The following is a 17,586-nucleotide window of genomic DNA, read 5'->3' as shown; positions in this document are numbered from 1 at the left end:
CCCAAGAATAAAAATAATATATACAAACAATGAAATAAAAGCAGTAAAACAATAATTTCTGAGTTAGAAGTCAACAATACTTAAAGTGTGAATTATAACTTTGTCACAATTACCATGTTTGCTTTAGAAGAAACAAGCAAAAGCTACGTTGCACATACACAGGTCAATGTATGACTGCTCATGACATGCCTATTTAGACAACTGAACTGAAACAACTTCAATGTGCACTGTAATTTAGAATGGATTTCTGAGCTCTGCAATGCAAACAGAATTCTTGAAATCATATGCTATATTCCTAGGCCAAATCCTGAAGCATTCCCAACAAACCCAACAGATCTTTCTCAGAACAGATTAAGGCTCTTGTTCCCAGCACATTCTTTAGTGTTTTGTCTGACAGTGCATTAGACAGGTGTGATTCTTGGCTTTACTTTTTTCTTTCACAGCAAAGATTGGCTCCCATCACAGCTAATTCTCCTTGCAGTATTACCTGTTACCAGGTAATATCAGAGAGACATTTATGACAGCACTAAGGAAATAACAGATAATCTTTGGCTTGGAACTAAGAACCGTGCTGAGCAGAAATCAGAGGATAGTGTAAAGAATAAGATGACCTTGATAAAGATAGGCAGATCTGTTACCAAAGCAATGATAAGAACACACAGTAGGCTTAAAACAAGCAGAAGGGGAGAAGGCATAGACCAGTGATGGCTAACCTTTTTGCCATTGCGTGCCAGGAAGGGGGGGAGGGGGAGGTTCACGCACGCGCGTGCCCACACCCATAATTCTAAGCGCCCCACCCTGCGCATTCGCGCCCAACCCCCCCTCTCCCCTTGCTCCTGGACAGTTTTTCTTTGTCACCTGGCTCCAGATCCTCACTATGCATCTGGGGAGGGCGAAAACAGCCTTCCCCACAGGCCCTCCGGAGGCAGAAAACTGCCTGTTTCCCTACTTCTGGTGGGCCCAAAAGGCCTGAAAATCAGGTGGCCGGCACGCACATGCGCGCCAGAGCTGAGCTGGCGTGCCCACTGATATGGCTATGCGTGCCACCTGTGGCACGCGTGCCATAGGTTCGCCATCATGGGCATAGACAATCAGACCTGCAAGATTGTCTTATTGTAGCACTCTCAATGAAAACAGTCTTGCCCTTCTTGTGGTATTGGTTCTTGCTCAGATCTACCTGGTGAGGCTGAAAGATGAGTGGTAAATAGCACTATCTAAGCAAACTTTCCATTTGTTTGAGAATCATATAATAATCCTAAAACATCATTGTAATTCGCTTTGTAACTGTCGTGCACATGCACCCAGTCAACTTGGATGCAAGATATTTTACTCACAAAATATTCATTACAAGTTTCACAGCTGGCTACTGTAGTTCACAGTTTGGATTCAGGAGAAGAGAGATCTGAATTAGTTTCATTTTCAACAGCTCCACTAGGGAAAATATGTGAATGCAATACATGTAGAAAGAAATGCTTCTTTGGTGTGTCTCACCAAAGCTTTCAGATGAGGTCTATGTTATGTCTCAAAGTCCAGTTTTTCTCTATTTGTACTTCAGCTATTTAAATGGCTTCCTACTTCAATTTCTATCTATGGCTGTAATAAGATCCCTGTTCTAGTCTTTACTGATGGCACAGTTATAATATTGTGTCCACTTATATTGATGTAATTACCAGTGGATCCAACTATAACATTTTCAGGATGATTTAAAAGCCTGCTACAGCCAATAACCTGTCTGAGATGGTCACTATAACAGAGTCAGCTTCCAGGAGATTGTTAGTGACAAGAAAATCTCAGAGCAAGAATATGGAAGATGTAGACTTGTAACTGCTACTGAAATCTGATTGTGAGAACAAAAAGTAGACAATCCACTGCACGGAGGCAGTGAAAGGGTGCTAGATGTGTAGAAATAAAAGTGGATAAGTGTTATTCCTCTGAGTAATTGTTATGAATTTAGTGAATCTAAACTGTTTGTAAATAGCAGTGTTCCTAAAATATAACAAAGATTAATTCCTAGCTAACCTGTTCAAATGTCTATGAAGCTAATGTCTTGGGGAACCTAACAATGTTATATTCAATGATTATTAGGGAGGAATAGCTACTAGTTGATATGATAGACTGATGAACACATGTACTGTTTCCATGCCTCAAACAGAGAAGCAGGTGTCACTACAACCTGATGATTTCTCTACCATCCTGGCCAAAGAGGGATTCTCGATGAAGAGACAACTTACAGATTTCAGCCGGAGACTTAGACACGTGCATAAATTTTGCTAGATATGAGACATCCACCTTGAAGATTCGGTAAAGAAGTATACTAAGTTTGAAATTTATGGTTTCCAATCAGGTGAGTGACTGGTACAAAATTAAAAAACTGAGTTCCAATTCTTAATGCAAGAACTGAGATCAAATGAGAATGCCTTGATAGTACAATAAAAAGAAATGTTTGATGAAATACAGGAAGAACTGGGACAGGATAGCACTCTCTTCATGTTGACTGCTTTAAATTGGGTCTGCCTAGATACTGAGAGCAGCTTCGGTTTAATGTGGGCATTGAGGGAAACTTCAGGTTAATGATAGATTTAATGCTTTCATCCCCCAATCTTCTCCTCCTTTCATAGGAAGCTATAGAGGCACAGTCTATGCAGCTGTATCCACATAGGAATACCTCCTCCCTAGGAAATGATATGCTATCACTCAGTAATCCAATGCTTGCATTGTGAACTGTGTACAGTACTTCGTTAAAGTGGCCTAGCCAAATAAATCACCCTAAAAGCATCAGTGCCTTGTACCATATTGATTGTGCAGGAGAGAATTAAGGATGGAAAGGATTAAGGATTCTGATAGTGAGAAGAAATTCTCAGAGCATAAATGTGGAAAATATAAATAAGCAATGGATACTAATAATTGACAGAGAGAGCAGCGAGTTATAAAGAGGGCATTGAATCTGAATCAGAAATTATACATTCTGGATCAACCTTGCATTATTTAATGATTATCAAGTGGCTGTAATACCTATAAGTCCTGGAACACCTATAAGTCATAAACTACAGTAAAGATTTGTTCCTGGACAAGTTATTGAATGTCCTAGTTTATGATTACCTGAAAAAGCCTGCCATGTTGTTAAGCCATCCCTTACAAGTAAACACTAAGGATGACATGTAGCACCAACAATCTGGATGCCTCCAATGCCAACTTCATAATCATTGTAGTTGGGCAGCTATAATAGATTTAAATAACAAATTTTAAAAAATTCTGACCAGCTTTGTTCTATTCACGGAACAAAGGCTAAAGAAGGGAGGCGAGGCAGGATAAACACTTCACAACATGTTTATTGGCTAACAATAACAGCTAACAGTGACTCACTCTGGTTAGCTAACTACCATGGAGAGTGAGCAGCGTTTGAGGCACTGACAGCTCTTTTATACTCAGCTGTCAGAAGCTGGGCCAATCAGGAGCCACCAATTTCCCGCCGGCTCCCTGCCGGCACATGGACCAATTGGCTGCTCTATTGGCCGCTCGTGCTTGCCGTCCGGACGTAACAAGCTTAATTACAAATTCTATGGAAAAGTACTTGATGCATTGATAGAGCACCAAGCCTATTCTTACTTAGTAGTACGAGCCTTAGATAATTATACTTAATGACAAATAATTCAACCAAATAAGGGTAGTGTTATCCATGTGGATCACAGTCACACAATCTCTTCACACACTTTTCTTAGCCTGCTCCCCAACAGAATAACTGTAGGAACAGTTCAAAAATGGTGGCTGCTTCTTGAATCACCCCAATGACCACATGAGAAAGCAACCACTTCTGCTTTCCTAACCCAAGCTCCAGAGATCTTTGAAATGTATTTATTTTTTATTTATTTATTTATTTTATTTCTATACCGCCCTTCTCCCGAAGGACTCAGGGCGGTGTACAGCCTGATTAAAAGCACAAAAACAGAAAAAAATTAAAAATTAAAATTATTAAATAATTGGCTCAATTATAAAACCCCCAAATTTAAAATCCCATATTTAAAACCAATTAAAATCTTTACACTGATAGCCCAGCCTGGCGGAACAACAAGGTTTTGAGGGCACAGCGAAAAACACGGAGATCGGTAAGTGAGGAGGAGGGTGTGAGGACTGCTGGGTGTGAATCCCTGCAGATCTGACAGGAAGGCGTGCTCTAGGTCTCTTCTGTGAAACAGGATCATTTTGTAAGATCTATTGTGGTAGTTGCCCTGTGGAACAGCCTTGCCCTGGGAGGAAATGGAAGGAGTTCCGAATAGGTGCAATTCTGCTGACCTTCCAGAAGGCCATGAAAATCTGAGGTTTATCTTCAGGTGTTAGGACCAGGTTGCTAGTGGAGCCTGATGTGCAAGTTTCCAGGACAGTGAACTGCTTGATCCCTTGGCTTATTTTGTTATGATTGCTTTTCATTGTATTTTCTGTTCTAATTTTATGCTAGTTTTTGTACTATTGTTAACTATCTAAAGACTTATTCACTTAAGATGAGCAGCCACGTAAATATTCCAAATGAGTAAGTAAAACACACTAAACAGTTCTAATGTTCTCACAGTGCTGAGCTTCTCACATATGGGGGATGGGGTTGGGGAAACAGAGGTACCGTCAAAGTGAAGATATTCACGTTTATTCTGCCAACATAAGCATAACAATGCAAGAAAAAATAGGGCAAGCGTATAGCAGAACCTGGGAGTGGAGAGTGGGATTAAGAAGAATTAGAAGATAACTAGGCGTTCTTAAGGCAGAGCAAAATATTTATCAAGTTGTAGAAGTGGTCATGTATGGTCATTTTATTAAATATTGGGAACAGCCAAAATATTGACTAGAATACACTTTTGCTCCATGCATCATTGAAACAGGGAAGACACTAGTTAATGCTTACAGATAATTGAGGTTTTGTGCCCATTAACTTCACCAAAGTCAACTATAAAGAAAATATATATACACCAAATCCTCTTTGTTTGCCTTTTTCAGGATTGGGGGGGTGGAGGGAGACAAGAGAAAGGCAAACATTTCAGAAGAATGATCTCACACTACAAAGATCAGCTGAATTCATTTCCAACCAGGTATTTTTAATGACATGGTTTTTCTTCAGTTTAGTGTTATATATTACAGCACTGCATGCTTTCCTCCTCAGCTTTATTGGTAAATTATTATTATATTCAAGAAAGAACTCTCAGACAAGAAATACCACACTCCTAGTTTCATAACCTCTGTAGGATTTTGGCAGACAGACAAATCTCACCTGCATATAATGTGAATCAACTTAAATGTCCCTGTGATTTCTTAATGTATGTTTAATATCAAAAAGATTATAAGGTACAACAGCAATTCAAGATATTTGGGAGAAATACAACCTATAACAATTCAAACAATGTTTCAACAGCAGCACTCATTATTTCTTAAATATCCAGACACAGATTCTCTTAAACATTTTCCAAATGTTCAGTATTGCTACTGACTGTATTTACTGTATCCACAAATGACCTTCCTAGATTTTATTAATTAATATTACTCTTTTGGTGTGTATGGCAGAAACAAAATATATGATTTCATTAGCTATGAAATGACTGTACTCACCAGTTGTCTCCACAATACCCTCTAGGATGACAACAATCTCAAACTGTTCAGTTTGCATGCTTCGCTGAGAAAGGTCATAGAAGGGGCTTTTTGAATCAATCACATGGCAGATTGTAAGTGGTGACACAAGAAAAAGTTGATCCGCGCCTGTGCTAAAACCTACATCCAGTTCAAGTTGATCGAGGGGCAGAAATTCACCTTCCGGAGTTTGCCGAGACTATAGCAAACATGAAGAAAGAAAAAGAAAGAAAGAGAAGTAATAAACTAGTATAGTTATTTTCAAAACAATATGACAATAGGTGATAGCCATACAGTACTTTTCACCATGAATCGTCCAAGTCAAATTCCAAGCAAACTGTTTAGGCACAAAGTTATTTTATAGAAAAAAAAGAAGGAAGGCAAAAGCTCTCCCAGTATCTTCTTACTACTACTGGTAGGAGATAATTTCTTTTACATGGTTTCATGCAAACAGCACTTTGTGCAAATGGTATTCCTTTCTGGAGGCCTCAAAAATATTTATAAAAATTCAATTGTCTTCCAAAGGAAACTCGCACAAAAATTGATTATTCTACTCTTTACTTAATTAAACTGCCATTTGGGTCAAGTTCTCTTCAAATCCTCAGCACCTGTGTCAATGAACTAATATACTGTAATATATTATACTCAAGTATATGTACAGAAGCCCAGGTATATATATATAGGACTGAAGCTTTAGGCATGCCTACAGTAGAGAACACTTGAAATTAATGGTAGGGGTTATTAAAGATTAATGTCCTATTAATATCTAACCATATTGAAGTCTGCATCAATTAAAAATAATTGCCAAAATGACAATTGTCTATGAACCTCTGCTAAAATACAGCTATTTCTTAATTGGACTCGCTTAATGTAATAAAAAAGAAATTATGTGCATCTTTAGAATTTTGCTGTTAATACATTTTGTTTTCAATCTGCATTTCATAGGAAATGAGTATCACAGAATGGCCTATGATGAATGATATTTGGCCTGAAGTTAGAGAAAAAATGTACCTTTCTCATTAAGAGGAACAGAATATAAGGTTGTTCCAAAATATACAGAATTGTTACATTTTTTAAATCTCTTTTTCTAAACAAAATTATGAAAATAGCAATTTTAATACTATATTTAAAAAACTTAGGATATGTAAAAAATAATGTAATGCAATCTAAGAGTTATCACTGAAGTTTTTCAGGCTGAAACATTGTTCCATGATTTCTTCATACATTATGCTTAACGCATTGTAAGCTGGCCTGAGTCTCCGGAGAAGGGCGGCATATAAATCAAATTTTAAAAAAATAAATTATATATTAGGTTAACTTGTCTTACTCAGAAAAACCACCTGAGTACCATAACAATCAACTGAGGCAGGTAAGATCATCATGGATAGCTTGTCAAAGGACTGGTAAATTAATTTATCTGCTATACAACACATGTTATCATAACTTGTCATCACGGTGCATTTCGCTATTCATTCTGATACTTATTTTATTTTGATTAGTTTTATTGCTTCTGATATCACTATTTAGTAAGAATAACAGCCTGGAAATTACTATCTATTATTAATCTGTAAACTGATACTGTTAACCAAGAGATAGATTCAAAAAACATGAAATAGAAGACATTATGTTAAAATTAGTTCAAAGCTCTTAATTTTGTAATATTAGCTAGTTCTGAAAAATCTTTTCTTTTTATTCATTCAGTCTTTTCCATACTGAATTGTTTTCAGCACTTAAAGACATTAAAGCCAAAAGACATTAAAGGTCAGTACTTTGTTTTCTCTTTTAAAAAAATTGTAAATACAAAGCTTCAAAGAAATGAATGGCAGCTGCCTTACCATAATACATATCTAAGTCAATAAGGTGAATAGGTTTGTACAGAACTGTTTTCCACAAGGCAAATGTTCTAGAATAGTCTTTTCCAACCTGGGCACCTTTAAACTGTATGACTCTAAAATTTCCAAAATTCCTTAGTCAACATGACCATAGTTCATAATCCTGAGAACTAAAATCTACACATCTGGAGGACACCACAATTTTGGAAGGATAACTTAAACCATATCTCATCAACGTAGGCTGTAAATCTGCATTCTGACATCCAGAAGACAAAATTATCTACTCCTGGAATAAGAATTACCCAGTATTCTTTATAGATGAAAAGTTGCTGGAACTATTAGACACAGCTTTGAATGAAACACTGTATTCAAACTTTAGAAAACAGAAATGTGTTATAATTAAAGGAAAAGCTATTCCCATTGTCTTATCTCTCTCCATATATTTATTTACAAATAAATATGGAGAGAGATAGGTTTTGCCCCATCTTACAACCTTTCTTACCACGGTTGTTAAGTGAATCACTTGACAAGTTAGCAACCCGATTGTTAAGTGAATCAGGCTTCCCCTCTGAATTTGCTTGTCAAAAGGTTACAAAAAGTGACCACATGACCTTGGGACACGGCAATGGTCATAAGTATGAACCAGTTGCCAAGCATCTGAATTTTGATCACATGATCATGGGGATGTCACAAAGGTTGTAAACTATGAAAAATGGTCATAAGTCACTTTTTTCAGTGCTGTTGTAACTTTACTTACAACAGTTCAGTTAGTGACTGCTCAGAGGACTACCTATACACACATCATAAATTCCTTGTAAGCCTCACCCACCCCGAATAAATTTCCCATATTTTTTTTCAGATCTAGACTTTCCTCTTGCCAAAAGTCAGCCACATATTATGAAATTAGCTTTGATACCCCAATTGTCATCCGTAATTATTTTTCTGAATTGGTATGCTGTACTATAGGAGTAGTTCAGCATTCACAGATAGCAAGCAAGTCATTTTATGCACGTGCTGCTTCATGTTAAGGAATATACTTTACATTTTCTAACTGCATTATATAAAATAGAGGCAGTACATTATGTCATTACTCATTCATAATGCTTTGCGACTAAATCTGTATCTTTCCTTGGTTACATAACAGCATAAGAGAACACACAGAGACTTTTTAAAAGATAAATTTAAATGTGATACTATTTAAACGATGCATATACATTTTATAGATCTGTAGGGTACAACATTCTCCTATATAACTGATCACATTTGCCACCTCATTTACTCAATCAAATAAATCACATGTAAAGTTATGTCAAAAGTTATAGAAAAGATCAACTTTATAATGTATAAACCAGTAGAGCAATTAATGTACAATGCAAATTTGATCTGGGGGAAAATAATCAATTTAAATTTAGGGCTGGGATAAATACTGCAATCTGTTTTTATAATTAGTTGTTATAACCTAATAAAGAAAGTCCATTCCACGGTGCATATATTGGTGCCCTGAAAAAAATTAGAATCTAATCACTAGATGAATACTAACAAGGATATTTCACGTATCATTTATGATACCATTTTAAATTAAAAGTACTGATAAAATTAGTGGTGATGGCTACTATGCACATTAGTGGGATTTCCTTATATAAAATTTATAATAAAATATCTAAAAATTCTATAAGCAAATATTGTAAAACAAAGGACAACAGAGTATATTAATTTATGAACCTCATTCTGTTGTGACAAGAAGCAATTTATGCTATCATTAAATATATTGGAGTATAGGTGAGAAATACAAATATCGTTAATTTCTCAAAATAATAATTTACCTTTATTCAGAAAAATATAAGGGAAACTTTGCTAACTGTATGAGTTCTTGACTAAACTACCGTTTATCACAAAGCATACATTGTAAATTAATGACTTCCAGCTCAGTATATCATTATTCACCATAAGTTAATTATCAGAAAAGAAACTCCTAAATATCTCACTCAAGAAAAAAGGACCAGACATCCTAGCTGAATATATAATACAATCTTAATTAAGTTAATGAAGTCAAAGAATTTGCCCTAATTTAAAATAGTAACAATGTAGTAAGTCTCAACCAGAATTCTTATGATTTCTAAGGGAGTTTCTCTGTATAAGACAGTATTTTGGCTTATAAAAAGAATCTTCCAGTACAATGGTCTTCAAAAATCAGAAAAACTACAGTAATAACAAGAAAGAGGAAACACCAGGTTCCCCTCAATGTATTTTTCATACTATAATAATAAATATGACAAAATAATTAAATAATTAAAAATAATCTATATGACAAAACTGCAATGCAAATTCGTGGTTTTTGTTAGTTTAAACTCTTTTTCCACAGCAGTATATCCACCAGTGTTAACATTAACCATATATAGTCTAAAGCAGTTTGAAGCTGGCATAATTGCAAAACGCAGTCTGGTGTTTCAGAGTAAGAGAAGAATTTATCTCCTATATATCAGCAGGAAGGAGGAGCATGTCAACCCACAGAGTTGTCCTCACAACCAGGAGATAAGGCAGCATTGTGTTTCAGCAAAGCTGAAGCATGAACTGGCCTTGCTGAAACATTTTACTTTTAAACGGTTATACCTATGACCTATAACACAAGTTTCAACAGGTGATAGTAATAGATCTGTACAGCACTTTAAATAAACTGTACATAATAGCCACTCCGGAGACTATACCATTTGATCACATTTGGACTAAGAATCAAGTTTATCTCGGCAGTCAAAATAATGTTTAAACTTAAAACTTTCTGGCTCTTGAAAGAAATATAAGGTCATGACATCACTATACTGAACCTTAAGAAATATATGTAATGTACAGAACTTAAAAGAATTAAGTACTTCAGTCATACTGCCTACACACTTCATGATCAATATTTCCAATGGAATAACTGAACCTTAAAAAGTCATGTTCATTTAAACAGCACCAATCTGTACATCTTGAAGGCAATGATTTTTCCCTTTTATTTACAAAAGGAGATGAATAGTACTGTTAAACAGAATTTCACAAAAAGAAATAAGTACAAGTGGTTTAATCAAGAATTTAAAAAGACAACTTGTGCTGGTGAAATGATTGTACTTCAGGCTATAATTCAGAAACCAGAAATATGGAGAAAGTTTTAATTTAAAGGCTGGGGACTACATAAAAAAATTAACTTCAATTCATTAGCAGTTTGAGGAGCTGCTACTGTAATGAAAAAGAACGGAACTTAGCCACAGATGCAGGAAACCATGATTTTAAAAAGGAAAATAGAGGAGAAACAATGCAACAGATTAAGGAAAAATGAATCATATAAAGATGCGCATCGGGAAACATTGCCTTATAGGAAATAGCTATGCAAATACTATGAAAATATAAAACTAAGCACAAGAAATATGCTCAGTTCTCAAAAAAAATATAGGGAAGAAAATCAAACTTGTCTTTGCATCCTGCCTCTGTCATGGAATTTTGTAGTGTTCCTGACAACTATCCTAGCTTATTCACTTGTGTCTTTTAACATTTCTATTTTTTAATTTTTAAAAAAACCTTTAAAATGTGGTGGCAGTTAAAAAAACATGTCCTGTATGTAGTTTAAGTGAAATCCTGTTAAGAACGGTATGAAACCATACACCTTTAAACTGGAAAACAAACATAAAGAAAAGATGAATAGTCAATATAATTAGAACTGAAGGCAAGAAAGCTTGAACTTACTTTGAGAAGTTTGCAGCGGATTTGTGCAGAGACCATGTGGCTGTTGCGAAGGTTGCCCACCCTGAACATGAGGGTGAGTTTGCCATCCCTCATGGATATGGCAGCATGTTCGCTAAACATCAGTGTCTCCGCCCGTTTTTTAGGTTGGGACATCTTGATAAACATACAGCCTATAAGAAAAGCATCCACAATGGAGCCCAAGATGGACTGGAAAAGAAAGAGGATGATGCCCTCCGGGCATTTGTCTGTAATGTATCTGTAGCCATACCCAATAGTAGCCTCTGTCTCTATGAAGAAAAGGAAGGCAGAGGGGAAGTTGTAGACATTGGCAACACACGGGGTATATTTCTCATCGTGGGCTTTGTTCAAGTCACCCCGCATGTAGGCGATGACCCACCACATGGAGGCCATGAAAAGCCAGGCCACAGTGTAGGTGAGGATAAAGATGAAAAGGTTCCAGCGCCACTTGAGGTCCACCAAGGTGGTGAACAAGTCCGACAGATAGCGGCTCGTCTCGCTGCCCAGGTTGCCATGCTGCACGTTACACCTGCCATTCTTGTCCACAAACCTCTGGCGCTTTTTCTTGTGGGGCACTTTTTCTTGCTGCTGGTGGAAGCCTGACCCACTGGACGAGGTGGTCACTACTTGATAATCGTCCCCAAATTTCCTTCGAAGTGCAGACATAATACCAAGAGGGCGGCCAGGGTCTCCAAGACCAAGAAGGCAGCCAGAGTCTCCAACCTGCAGTGTGCCAGAGGTGAGAAATGGGATACTCTGCTTCACCTTTCCCCTTCCTTTCTAACCCTTCCCCTGCCTTCTGTTCTCTCTCTTCCCTCCCCCCCCTTCTCCCCTTCCCTCTTTAACTTTGGAGCTCCCCCCACCTCCCCGGTTTTCAAAATTCGCCTGGTTCTTCGGGGCCACCAGCCTGCTTGCCTTTTGCTCGAGAGGGTAAGCCTTCCGGGATGCTCCTTCCTTTCCACTCGGACCCAGGACGAGCCCGCGTTAGAGAAGCCCCATTTTCGGCGTTACCTTCCCTGGCACTTCAATCGGCCATCCCTGGAAGTTCAGAAAGGTGGCCCGGAGGAGAGGAGAGGAGAGGAGAGAAAAGAAAAGAAGGCTGGTCGCCGCGCAAAGTAGCCGCAGTCGGTCAGACGGGCAGCAGCCGCCTTCGGGCGCCGATTCCTCTCCTCAGCGAGGAGCGGGCATCGCACAAAGGCATCGTTGGGCAGAGCTCGCCGGCGCTCCCTTTCTCCTGCCAAGAAGCCCAAAAGAAGAGCCAGCCCAGCGGCCAATTACAGCGCCGGCTCCACCGTAGCGCCCTTCATGCCTCCTAGCCAGCCGGCTTCGCGCCTAACCGCCGGCGCCCTCCTTTGACAGCAGCAGCAGCAGCAGCAGGAAGATGCGAAGGAGCCCCCCGAGCGGAGGAAAAGCCGCCGCCACAGCTTCAACCTTGGGCGGCGAGCGGCTGCCTCATTCCGCCCGAGGACTTGCTCGGCGGGTGCGGGTTGGCATTGGCGCGGCTGGCCCCTGGCGGGCTCCGGGAGAAGGCGTGCGTGTGTGGGGGGGTCTCCTTAAGCCTGCCTTTCAACCAAGGCGGGGGACAGCCATGGCTCTTCCACGGATTGCCATATCCCGTGGCTTCTTTTGCTGCTAATAAATCTCCAAGGGCAGTTCGATCCCCGGGCGACAAGCCAGAAACTGAGGGAGGGGAGAGAGAGAGAGAGAAAGAAAGAAAGATCCTTCCTGAACAGGCTTGGCAATTCTTTCTCCCTTTCCCTCCCCGGTTTTTGTTGTTTTGGTTTGTTGTTATTTTTTCCCCCCTTCCTCCGAAATTGAGAACTAGAGAAATGCAGGCATGTAATCCACCTTGCTTCTGTGCTCTCTGCTCTTCAGCCCGAGGGGGATGGCGCTCTCGGGGCAATTTTTCTCCTCCTCATGCTATAAGCGGGAGGCGGGAGTTGACGACGCTGGTTGGGCGCTGTAGCGAGGCGGGAACAGCGGCAGCTGAAGGCGGCTCAGGCGCCGGGTGTTGAGTTAATGCATGCGGTGATCTGCAGACCTTATGTTTCAGCCCCGCCTGTCCCTCGTTTTCTTTTCCCACACCCCGCCTGATTTTGCACCTCCATTTCGCTCTCCAACGCCAAAGGCGACGGCGGCGACAAAGGGTACCGCTACCACAGAGCCAATGAGCCGTGCAAGCCCCTCGGTTGTACACACAGGTTTTTTTCCCCCTTCTTCTTCTTCTTCAAGCATCGCCAACCCCCCCACATATAGCGACAGCTGCTGTCACTAAGGAGGAGAATGTGCCAGCTCTAGTATTACAGCATCTAAGCTTTCAAAAACAACAACAAACAAAACTAACGGATGCCCTCTGGGGCTTTCATCGTAAAAGAATTAGCCCGATGAAATAATTTGAGTGGGTGTGGGTAAAAGTCAAATGTTGCCTTAAAAACAGATTCTGCCACTTGGGTTTTGTTTTTTAATGCCTGAGAAAATAGTCTTTTCCCTAATTCCATTAAAGGGGGGGGGGAATGCTGCAAATTCTAATAGCAAGCTGCAGCTGCTGCCCAGCTTCAAATCATAAAAGAATCCTGCTCACCTGTCCCTCTGAAATTGCATAATACCTCTTATCTACCCCACTAAATGCAGTTAATTTAATTGTACTAATAGCCAATCCCTGGCACTGTTTGCTCAGAAGAGAGTGCTGAATGAGATATGGTCTGTGAGATCTAGAATGGAAAGGAAACAAAGTTGGCAAATAGATCCTCACTTCCGCCACAGGTAATGAGAAAGAAAAAAAAAGATGAACGGAAAAGGAAGAATTGGAGGAGATGACAGCATTGGCAAAAATTCTTCTGCATTAAACTGAAAACATATGGTGCACCGATAAGTGGTTTCTGGATTTCTTTCAAAAATGTTAACATCTATCAAATATGAATCTTTTTCAGTGCAATTCTCTCTGTGCCTATGTGGAACATGCTCCCAAGTAAATACACTGTCATCTTTACTTTAAAAAAAAAAAACTTTCTACCAAAAACTGAAAATTGCTGCATACTCCATCCCCAATTCTTAAATTAGATACATTCTAGTTAAGAAATACAGTACAAATATAGTCAATGAAAGATTAGTTACATAATTTGATACTTATGTTACAGGAAACATAAAAATACATAAGTGTAAACCATAAACCAACAAAATGTCATCATTCCTCTACTAGAATATTTTTTAAAAATCCAATATACCATTCTGCATTATTTGGAGATTTAATAGGAAGCTGTAATAAACATCTATGTAGTATTGACACTGCTGATTTAAATTCAGTTCTAACATGTTGTACATAATATGAATTAAATGTTCACTTAGCATATAAAATGAAACAAGCATATGTTTTATCAATGAAATGTTTATATGCAGGATCTGCAGACAGTGTCCAGTTGTTTGTATATATGCAGTTCAGAAAACCTATTGAGTTCAATAGGATTTACTTCTAAAAAGTACAGGTCAGTGGTGGGTTGCCCCCGGTTCGCACCGGTTCTATAAAACTGGTAGTAAAACCGGCAGGAGGCTCCACCCACCGACCCCGACATCATCAAAATGTTTCTGCGCTTGCACAGAAGAGTTAACATGTGAGCGAAGCAAGCGCACGTGCGCGCGGCCCCGCTGCAAACCGGTAGTAAAGGTAAGTAGAACCCACCTCTGGTACAGGTATATAGGAGCCTGAGGGAATAGTTATTGCAGTGAATGCTAATGTATTTGTTTCATTTAAGGTTACAACCCATTTTTAGTAAAAATAGAAACTGTATGGAAATCTGAATCTTAACAAATCTGAACAAAAGTTCAGAATTGCAATTGATTTAACAAAAATCCAGCTTTTCATATAATTATTATCCCTACCAAGGTGTAAATGAGTGTTTACATATTTGCTTAAAGTCAAAACAAAGATTTGTGGAAGCTGCTGAAGTCAGTGATAATGACCTGATTGTTATATACAGGTGATCCTCATTTAGCAATCACAATTGGGACCAGCAACTTTGTCATTAAATAAATAATTTCCCCCTATATGGGAAATCATGTGACTACAATCATGTGCTTTCCTTTCCCACTCCTCCATCTTTTGGAAATGCTGGCATAATTAGTAAGAAGAGAATTAATGTTTATATTTACATTCAATAGAGAAAAAGAGATTACAAGAGAGTAAGCAGGTACCCAATGGGTAATACATATCAAAATGAATGCAATGTTGCTGACAGCCTGAAGCATGCTCAGGGCTGGGAGTTGCAAGCACATTGTGCAAACAGTCTGATATATTCCGCATTGTGTACTTGTTTACTCTTTTGTAATCCCTTTCACTCCAATCTATTCTCTACTTTGTGGAGAGAGAAAAACAGGTCAGGCGCAGGAGAGTTTGTTTTTAGAAATTGGTTGTTTGCCTCCCCTCATTTAAGCAATGTTTTTCAGTCTGGGGGAGGCGGGGAATCAAGCAATTTCTTTAGGCACTTTCTCGTGTGCCTGACCTGGGTTGTTGTTGTTTTTTCCCCCCTTCTCTCCTGTCTCTCCAGTACCACAGTACCAGTACCAGTCTCCTGTACCACAAGGAGGGGAAAAAAAGAAAAGCAGGTCAGACACAGGTCAAGATATACTGACTGTAATGGTGATCACATGACTGAGAAATGCTGCAAATGTTGTAAATGTAATGGGCTTTGATCATCAAGTTATTTTTCTTCAGCTCCACGACAAGTTCGAAAGCTCCCTGAATAAGGCAGCCAGTTAGCAAGTTCCATCTGTATTTTCACTTGAGAACTACTGCTACGTTCAGCCTAAATATGATTCCTTTTTAAATCTAGAATCTCTTATTTTTTTTAGCAAGTTTAGTAGAATTTCGAGTTCCTTTCACCCGTTTTTCTGTACTTTCATATTTTCATCTAAGATTATTTTTAATAGGATTAGAACCACAGACATTTTCTCATGTGTTTCTGAGAAAAACAAGTACGCAATATGTACAGTGTTATTAATAATGTAATAAAATTGATTTTGCAGTTACACTTCAAGGAATAGTAATTTATTCCTTAGTCCATTAAAGTAAATAACTGACTAAAGTATAACATATGACTGAGTAAAATCTTTTTTAAATCATATATTTTTCTTGTTGTTGTTAGTTGCAAAGTTGTGTCCGACCAGGGGTGAAATACTACCGGTTCGGACCGGTTTGGTCAAACCGGTAGCGAGAGCAGCGCGAGGCTCCATCCACTCGCCCGGTCATCGTTATTTCCTGGTTTTAATCCTCTGTTTTTTACCCTCTGTGCATGTGCAGAAGGATTTGCGCATGCTCAGAAGGACCATGAGGTGTGTGCACTTCCGAACCGGTAGAGAAAGTAAGTAGATTTCACCCTGTGTCCGACCCATCATGACCACATGGACAACGGTCCTCCAGGCCTTCCTGTCCTCTACTATTCCCAGGAGTCCATTTAACTCACGCCTACTGCTTCAGTGACTTCATCCAGCCACCTCATTCTCTGCCATCCCCTTCTTCTTTTGCCCTCTTTTTCTTGTAACTTATGCTAAGCAAAGAAATGGATTTCAAAGCAGAACTGCTTTTGAGAAATCTCATTGGTGAATGGATTGATCCTAAACACCCCAAAAATGTGGTTTTGTCAGCAGGCAGTGGGGACCATCAATAGAGAGGGAGCCAATCAAGTGATTACAGGTTTTTTTTGCCATGAGGAATGGAGTGTGTTTTTTTACATGGGTTTTTATTATATAGTTGGATTGTTTAAATTTTGTAAGCCACACAGAATCACCTATGTGCATGTTGGATGCATACAAAATGAATTACAAATTACTGAACTCAAATTTCTAAATTAAGCAAAGTCATACTTCTTTTAATTTCTTTGTATTCAAGAAAGTTTAGGCCTGCAAAATAAATGAAAGTACACAGGGGAAAATATTTATTTCTATTTTTTTTTTTAAAAAACCAATAAAACAGATTACCATTTAACATTACTTTATTTATATGTGTCAGGGTTGTCTTTTGGTTTCTGTAAGTAGGATCTTAGAAATACACCACTTATTCTGAATTACTATTGTACTGGCTGTTGCAAAGCAATTTCAGAAATAAACAATCATACTAAGGAAATGCCTTGTTCCAACTTTCTATTCTGTTTCTGGGTTCTTTTGTCAGTATGTTTTATGATGAATAACAAGTTCATAATCACCAATAACAGTTAAATTATTGAAATGAAATTATAATTAGAGAATTTTATACTAATAATTCATTAGCTCATTATCTTCAGATATCTGAACAAGTATTTCCAATTCTAACAGTAACTCCTAAGGCAGTGATGGCTAACCTTTTTCTCATGTGCCGAAAGCATGCACATGCGTGACAGTGCACATGCATGCCAGCACCCATAATGCAATGCGGGCTCCCCCT

At 38.7% G+C, this 17,586-nt stretch overlaps 1 protein-coding gene across 1 annotated transcript in view; it reads right to left on the bottom strand.

The window, feature by feature from the left end:
* KCNJ3 (potassium inwardly rectifying channel subfamily J member 3) overlaps positions 1-13,357 on the bottom strand; it is a 114,242-nt gene extending 100,885 nt beyond the window's left edge. The window contains exons 1-3 of the mRNA XM_034425303.3: positions 13,023-13,357; positions 11,157-11,897; positions 5,590-5,806 (exon numbers count right to left, since the gene is read on the bottom strand). Of these exons, the coding sequence (XP_034281194.1) occupies positions 5,590-5,806; positions 11,157-11,840 (901 nt within the window). The 5' untranslated portion in view covers positions 11,841-11,897; positions 13,023-13,357. The remainder of the gene's footprint in view (positions 1-5,589; positions 5,807-11,156; positions 11,898-13,022) is intronic.
* Between the last annotated feature and the right edge of the window lie 4,229 nt (positions 13,358-17,586).

This window comes from Pantherophis guttatus, chromosome 1 (assembly GCF_059756535.1).
Source record: "Pantherophis guttatus breed Tessera chromosome 1, ASM5975653v1, whole genome shotgun sequence".
NCBI classification, from domain to species: domain Eukaryota; kingdom Metazoa; phylum Chordata; class Lepidosauria; order Squamata; family Colubridae; genus Pantherophis; species Pantherophis guttatus.
This window is presented reverse-complemented; position numbering and strand designations above follow the sequence as displayed.